At 35.4% G+C, this 8,226-nt stretch overlaps 1 protein-coding gene across 2 annotated transcripts; it reads left to right on the top strand.

The window, feature by feature from the left end:
• The first annotated feature begins 960 nt into the window (after positions 1–960).
• Positions 961–7,735, top strand: LOC112004219 (polyadenylate-binding protein RBP47). Of its 2 annotated transcripts, XM_065771979.1 has the most exons (7): positions 961–1,610; positions 3,034–3,502; positions 5,563–5,645; positions 5,723–5,853; positions 6,778–6,874; positions 7,076–7,237; positions 7,466–7,735. In XM_065771979.1, the coding sequence occupies exons 1-6, from the start codon at positions 1,140–1,142 to the stop codon at positions 7,205–7,207; spliced, it is 1,383 nt and encodes a 460-aa protein (XP_065628051.1). In that variant the 5' UTR covers positions 961–1,139; the 3' UTR covers positions 7,208–7,237; positions 7,466–7,735. The 2 variants fall into 2 exon arrangements, with proteins under 2 accessions (XP_065628051.1, XP_023892219.2); XM_024036451.2 differs by lacking the exon at positions 7,466–7,735 and having other exon boundaries at positions 7,076–7,420.
• The last annotated feature ends 491 nt before the right edge of the window (positions 7,736–8,226 follow it).

The raw sequence follows: 8,226 nt of genomic DNA, 5'->3' as shown, positions 1-8,226 counted from the left end.
AAAAAAAACAAACAAACAAACAAAGCACTCTCAATTCTTCTCAAACCACTTGTAATGATTTTCTTAAAGAAAAAAAAATTAAATTACTCTTTTGACATTAGAAAAATAAGAGATAAATTCACTTTCTAAATATTTCTCTCACTTCCGTTAAATTTAAATTTTTTTTTATTATAAGAATAATACTAGAGATACAAACTATTTTACAAAAAAAATTTATAAACTGATAATATGGTGAGTGATTATTGGTAAATGAAAAAGTGATATTAATGGTGGGTCTAGATGAAAACCAATAAAAGGTTGGCCACATCAGTAATTTGTAAAAATGTTGTAAAATAGTTTGTGATTATAGCATTACTTTTACTAAAATTACTTGCTTAATATATATATTTTTTTTGACTAAGGAGGTACAATAAATTATTATTAATACAAACATTTTTGTTTTTATTATCTTACATATTAAAGAAGTAGAAACTAATAATAATGTGAAAGATTAGATAAGTATTAACCGTTAAGATAACATCAAATTCTACATTTCTTGACAATAAATTTACAACATAACATAAATGATTCAACATAATTTAATAAGATTAAAGAACAATTCTCACTTCTCACAAGTCCTAACCAAATAAACAGTTTTTATTTTAATAATGATGATTAGATACAACCACTGTATTTTAAAATGAAAAACGAAATGAAAATTTGTGAATTAGTACAGAACAAACACACTCTCACACAAACCCTACAAAAGTAAAAATTCATGTAATACGTAAGGTAAAAAAATCCAAGTGGGCAAAGCCAGAATTGAATCTAGACCGTCCATTGATTGGTGGGACACACAAAAAAAGAGGGACCCACAAGTCACGGACGGCAATGATGTAATCTGACGTTGTAACCGAGGGTCCGAAGTTTCAAAGTTATGGAACCCCTCAGGACTCCAAAGACTCAGATCCGCCGCCTCCTTTTTAAACCCATCATAAACCATTTCACAACTCCTCTTTTGGTCTCTCTCTCTCTCTCTGGCTCTCTGTCTCTGTGTCTCTCTCTCTCTCACAGACCCAAAGAAACCAAAACTTTAACAAAGAGGGAGAGAGAAACCAAACCCAAATCCCACAAAACCTGAAACTTTGAACAAAACCCATATGGCTCAACAACTGAGCAATGGTTCTGCTGATGTAAATACACAGCCACAGCAGCAACAACAGCAGCCACAACAACAGCCACAGCCACAGCCACAACAACAGCAGAGTCAGCAGCATCAACAGCAGTGGATGCAGCAGCATCAGCAGCAACAATGGATGGCTATGCAGTATCCGGCGGTGGCGATGGCGATGATGCAGCAACATCAGCAGCAGCAAATGATGATGTACAATTACATGCCTTATGCTGCTGCAGCTGCTCATCCTTATCATCAGCATCAGCAACAACAGCAAGTTCATGTTCAACAACAACACCATCAGAATCACAATCAGGGTCAGAAGTATCAGAATCAGAAACAACAGCAACAGCAGCAGCTGGGCTCCACTGAAGAGGCCAAAACTATTTGGATCGGCGACCTACACCATTGGATGGATGAAACTTACCTCCACTCCTGCTTTTCTCATACTGCTGAGGTCTTTTCTATCTCTAAATATATTTATTTGTTTTTTTGGTTTGATTGGAAATTTGAGATAATTTATGCATTTTAGAGTAATGGGTTGTCGGAGATTATGACTTTGGATAGAATAGAATGGTGAAAAAGCAAAACAAACAATTCATGTGGTCGACGTTGACTAGTCTGCTGAGGATCTATAGCCAACCCCAGAATTTTGGGAGTAAGGTTTTGGTTGTTGTTGGTGGTGGTGCGGAGAATTACTTGGTGTATGTTATGTGTTTGAGAATTCAAGTTGTGGGTCTTAATTGATTATAAGTTATGGGGTATTTGAATGAACCCTTTCAAGGGTTTTTGTAGGACTTGAAAACAGAAATGATTATTCTGGAATGGATTCAATACTTGTTAAATCGTGTTAACCTTTTTGTGAAAGATTTAAATGATATTGAAATCTAATGTTGAGGATTGTGAAGAGATGCAACACTTAAACGATTCAGTTTATGTTACACGCTTATTATATTATGCTTGCATATTCTAGTATTGAGTATTTGGAATTTGCATATATTATGTTGGTGCTTAAATTTTGAATGAATACAGAAGAGGGTGCTCTTTGCCATTTTGATTTTTTGAAGAGAGAATTGGATAGTGTGCAATTTTACTTCTACCTTGCTACATTTTAGTGACTGACGATATTAATATATGGTTGCGTGGATTCAGGTTTAATCATATTTGACAATATTCAGTGCGAATTGGCTTGTTTACCAAACTTCTTAAGTGAAACCCATTATGTGCAAAAAATTACCTCATCTCCCAGTACACTAGCCCCTAACACAATTGACATATCCATCCTTAATGTTTTTTGGATTTCTTCTAACAATTTGTTATTGGGCAACAATTCCCCTTGGTTGGCACATCAAATGTTAACATGATCTTCATTTTTTTTTATTCTTGGATTCCTTACAACAGTGCAAATTGGCTTTGTTTACTTTGCAATTGTGTAGATGGTTATGTGGCAATGTGTTAACTAATGGCCACTATCTTGTTGATGGTGGCTTAGAGTTGCAGGGTAAATTTTAGTTCTTTATTGTTTTCGGCAACTAAAGTGATTTAAGCATCTTGAAATCTCACTTTATTTTAGTACTTAGTCTCCAAATTCTATTTTCTTGGGGGAGATTGCTTCAGACTTGATAGCTTATGATTGCATCTGAGTGTGGTTTGCATTTAATATGCTTACTCAACATGTCATGATGTACGACATTTATCTTGTTAGAAACTGTTGTTTTCATTTGTTACTAATGTCATTTGTAGTATGTGTAGGGAATCGACTCATCTCTCTCTGTTTCTCTCTCTCACACACACATGCACATCTTAATTTAAATGAGATGAATTTCCATCACTCCTCACAATGCTCTGGCTTTCTAACTTTGGTGCTACAAAATATGCAGGTCTCTTCAGCAAAGGTCATACGCAATAAGCAAACTGGTCAATCAGAGGGATATGGTTTTGTTGAGTTCTTTTCTCATGAAATCGCTGAGAAAATTTTGCAGAGCTATAACGGTACAGTTATGCCAAATACAGAGCAGCCCTTCCGTCTAAACTGGGCAACCTTTAGTGCTGGTGATAAACGATCAGAGGCTGGGTCTGATCTATCCATATTTGTAGGGGATTTGGCAACAGATGTAACTGATACTATATTGCAGGAAACCTTTGCTACTAGATATCCATCTGTTAAAGGAGCAAAAGTGGTTTTTGATTCCAACACTGGTCGATCAAAAGGTTATGGTTTTGTTCGGTTTGGTGATGAAAATGAGAGGTCAAGGGCTGTTACTGAAATGAACGGCATGTATTGTTCAAGTAGGCCAATGCGTGTAGGTGTTGCAACCCCCAAGAAATCATCTGGATACTCTTCACAAGGTACCTTGTAAACCTCCCATCTGTTACTGGTGCTTGTAAAACTTTTATGTTCAGGTCAGACTTCAATATTGATCACCAATGACTTCATTGTTGATTACTATAGTACTTTCTGCTTATTTTAGACATTTAAGTTCCAATGTAGTGAATTATAAAGTTATACTTGATATATGAGTCAGCCTTCTCTTTCAATTGGTTTTAATATTCTAATTTGCTTGTTGCATAAATGCGAACAACAACCACCCCCCCCTAGGGGGAGGGAGGGAGGGATGACAAAGCATTTGTTTATTTTGTGTCACCTTACTCCGGCTGCTCCTGCTTTTAAACCTCTACCGCATTCCCACTATATGTTTTGTTGTTTACTTGGGGAATTTATGTGCTAGTTGGTCTTCATTTTCATTAATGTTTTCCATTGTTCTATAATGTGAGGCAACCACGACATGGCTGTAGATTGGAGGCACAAGGGGAATTGGAAGGGATTATGATTGTTGTCATCATTCTTCAAACTAACATGTGGGTGTCTTGCCAAGAGCCTTGTAGCTCAGTGGCATTCAGTGGTCTCCTTTGTGAGAACCAGGGTTCAAATCTCCCCTCCTTCACTTGTGACAATTAATGAAAAAAAAAACCATATGGGTGTCCTCCCTAAAAAAATAACAACATACGGGGTGTCCTCCCTTAAAAAATATATATGTATGCTGCCAAGAGCCTTTATTACTGATAATGTTTCTTTTACTCATTGACTTACTGCGTTAACAACAATAATGCTACCATTACACTGCACTGCTTTAAGGTTTAAAAATGCCTCTGATAGTTCTCCACTTTGAACAAAGTTCTTTCTTTACCAGCAGTTGTCATTACTCAAATGATTTAGCTGCTGTCATTTTATATTATATATAAAAGTTAACACACCGAGTAGATCTTGAACCCATCCTTCTTGTAAGAGGAGGTTCCATTTGACCTAGAGCTCATTGAATATTAAATCTTTAGCTTTTATTTTTTATTTATTTGTTTATTTTTTTTTGTGATAAGTCTTTTATATCTTTTAACTTTATTTGAGTATTTACCAAACTTTGAATTCAACTGCTTTGTTTGTCTTCCTAGTCTACTTCACCTCATCTCCTTGTTTTATGTTTTCACCTATTCTTTGTGGAACTACTTCCTGTATGCTAACCTATGCTAACATTACCGTTCCTTAACAAATTGGCTGTGGCTGATACAATGTCTACCACTTGTATAGTATGTAGAATAAAATTCTCCTGTGCTATCTACCCAACCTTCCTTATTGGAGGAGGAGGAGGTTCCATTTTTGAGCTAGAGCTCATTGATTCTTTTATATTTTTGACTTTACATAAAGACTTATCTAACTTCGAATGCAAATGCTTTCCTTATATGCCTAATCTACTACACACTTGATATCCTTGTTTTCTGTTTCTTTTACCTATTCTTTATGGAACTACTTATATTCTTTCCTTTCATGCTTTCCTTCTATTCTTTCTGAATGCTAACCCATGCTAACAAATAACCATTCCTCAACAACATGGCACTGGCGATGGCTGATGCAATATCTATCCCTTCTATAGTATCTAGAAAAAATTCTCCTGTGCTACCGATAGTGTTGAGTGCCTCATGTTCTTGTTCAGTCTAAGGGGGATTAATAATATTTTTTGAAATCATTTAGATTTAACTACTAGGCCTTGTCATGTTCAAATTAAAATTGTCTTCCAAAGGTGTTATTATTTTATACTTCTGATCTGGAACTTTACAAATGATTACCTTCATGTTTGTTAATTTATTGTGTGGCTACATTTTCTTTCTCTTTTTTTCCCCTCTCCAGACATGTCGATGTTGTGTTATTTATTAGTGGGATCCTACCATAGGCCAACATGTGCTTATGTTGTATTTTCTTGTTTGTTGACATTATAGCTGTTTATTTATTTTTTTGAGATAATAGCTGTTTATTTAGTTAACTGTAACTCACAAAGATTATCTTTCAAAGGTAGTGCATTCCATATCTTACTCTTGAAATTTTTATTTAAAAATCTTATTCTATTTTCTTTGAATAGCTGTGGTTCTGGCTGGTGGGCATGCATCAAATGGTGTTATCACCCAAGGCTCCCAATCTGATGGCGAGTCAACTAACACAACCGTGAGTCCATTTTTGACCCTTCTATGTGAACTGTAATGAACCACATTTGTATGTTTTTAACCCATGTTTTATTGTAGATATTTGTTGGAGGGCTAGACTCTGATGTCACCGATGAAGATCTTAGGCAGCCATTTTCTCAGTTTGGTGAGATTGTCTCTGTGAAAATACCAATTAAAAAAGGATGTGGGTTTGTGCAATTTGCTAACAGGTGCTCTTTCAGCTTTCTTTAAGTTACTACACCATCTTACTAATAATTAGTCTTGTTAAAATTGTGCTTTGGCACTCTAAGTGGCAAGGAGCCCCAAACTGCTGAAGAAAAAGGATCTTGTGTTTTCACTGCAAGCAGCAGAAACACAAGATACCGCCTCCTGCTGAAGGGCTTTGCTTGCCTGAAGTGAAGCGCAATCACAGGCGTGCACACTTTTTTTGGGTGCTTTGACGAAAATTCCAAAGCACAAAAGATGATGCTTTTTCTAATTTGTTGGTCTAAACCTTAAAACCTAAAACAGTAGATCCTTGCTCAGAAGTCCTAATTTTTACTATTTTGGTGCTTCTTGCTAGTTTCAGTTTGGTTATGTTTGGATAAAACCATGTACTTCAATTTTGATAATTGCTATCATGGTTGATAATTGCTATCATGGTTGTGTATATATTGTAAAGTGCAAGAGAATTGTGTAACATATCATGTTTAAATTTTATATGATTAAATTATCATGTTATCCATTGATAATATTTTGTAAATGTCCTAGAGACTATAAGAAATTGAAATAGCCTGTAAATTATTTGAAATTTTGAATCACCTTTGTGCAATAGCAGAATGCTCTAACCATTTGATATATGTTATGAATAATTTTATTAGAAGTAATACTACTTTACATTTTTTATTTATTTTGAAAAGTGTGCTTTAATTCAATTAAGCCCCACACTTGTGCATTGTGCCTAGGCTCTAGGAGACCTTTGCACGTAAGTGCATCTTGCACTTCTAATAATACTGCTAATGATAAATTTTAATTAATTTTATCAAATTATGTTCTGGGAATGTGCTACAAAGTACGTATATACAAATTTAACGTCTTTATATGTAACCTATGTTGCCATGTAATGACTCCCTTCTGTTTGTCTCTGGTCATAGGAAGAATGCTGAGGATGCAATGCAAAGCTTGAATGGGGCAGTCATTGGCAAGCAAACAGTTCGTCTTTCTTGGGGCCGCAGTCCAGCAAGCAAGCAGGTAATTTTACTTAATATTGTTCAAGTGTTTTTTATTGGTTGAATAATATCATGAGTTGTAGATACTTTAACAGTATGACAGCATATGTATTCTTCAAATTCCCCCCCACCCCCCCTTAAAAAAAAAAAAAAATCTCTCTCCCTCTTTTGTCTTTCTCTTCTGGAACCGAAATTTATTCATTTTTTTCTTAAAACTTGGCAGTGGAGAGATCACAGTAACCAGTGGAATGGGACACAAAATGGAGGCCAAGGCTATGGTGGGTATGGATATGCTGTGCCACAGACTCAGGGTCTAGGCATGTATGCTACAGCTGCTGTTCATGGAGCATCCTAATAGGGGGGGTGCGGCTATTATCAACGACAGGTATTCTGATATCATGGGAGTGGTTTGTTATTTAGTAGTCAGACAAGATTGAAGTAGGATGGCTTAAGCTGCACTTCTTGTAGCTGGATTGAATTTTGATTTCTTGGTCTTGTTTTATGATTGTATTAATACTTTATTTATGATTTTGGGTCTTTGTGGAAAGATAACTTGATGGATGGAACACATTTTTTTTTTTTTTTTCTTTTTTCTTTTTTGGGAATATTTCAGAGTTAAACTCAGAGGGAGGGAAATTCCAAATGATTTCAAACACCTATTGGGCCGTCAGTAAAGCAGCAGAGGTCTTCTGAAATCATTGTTTTTTCCTATATTATTATTATTATTATTTTTAATTAATCAGCCTGAGAGTACATTAGTTCATAACTGTGAGGATCCTTAAACTGAATTTTGTGATTTAGAGCCCCGTACATGTACTGCATGTCTTGACTCCATCTATTCAAAAATTAACTTTCTTCAATAAATAATGTTGGTCATTTTTAATTTATATAAGTAATGATAGAATTCAGAGTATGCTTTACTAGTGCTTGCGCAGTGTTTTGACTGGAGGGAAACTACATTGGCCATAATTTTTTGGTGGGTTTATTTATGTAAACAGCTTTAGCTTTGTTGCATATAGAACCCTGGTTGCAACGTTAAATTTTTCACAATTGAAAGTATGATGAGAATATAAGATGAAATCATGGTGCTTAGAAGTCTGCCTAAACATGCCTAAACGTGCTCAAGTAATTAGTCATGGCAAGCTGGATTTAAATTTGATATGGCTCACTGTCTAGAACGTTGTTACGGCAGCCTATGTTTTAATGGAGTGGAGCACAGGTCTGATTTTCTCAATGAATTTCTTCTGTCTTGATGGGAATACAGAGAAAACAAGTTTATTTTGTTTTCCTAACCTCACTTTGGTTGTCAAGAAAGACCGAGTTCAATAATGGAAAATGTGGAACCCTACGAGTCTGCCACCAAATCACTAAGTC

This window comes from Quercus suber, unplaced genomic scaffold (assembly GCF_002906115.3).
Source record: "Quercus suber isolate HL8 unplaced genomic scaffold, Cork oak 2.0 scaffold_52, whole genome shotgun sequence".
Lineage (NCBI taxonomy): Eukaryota > Viridiplantae > Streptophyta > Magnoliopsida > Fagales > Fagaceae > Quercus > Quercus suber.
The sequence above is the reverse complement of the archived record's forward strand: the minus strand, read 5'-3'. Positions and strand labels throughout refer to the sequence as shown.

Coding starts and splice junctions, on each gene's coding strand:
- LOC112004219 (XM_065771979.1), top strand. CDS start 1,140: ATGGCTCAACAACTGAGCAATGGTTCTGCTGATGTAAATACACAGCCA. Junction 3,503..5,562: donor ATCTGGATACTCTTCACAAG/GTACCTTGTAAA, acceptor TTCTTTGAATAG/CTGTGGTTCTGGCTGGTGGG. Junction 6,875..7,075: donor GCAGTCCAGCAAGCAAGCAG/GTAATTTTACTT, acceptor AAAACTTGGCAG/TGGAGAGATCACAGTAACCA.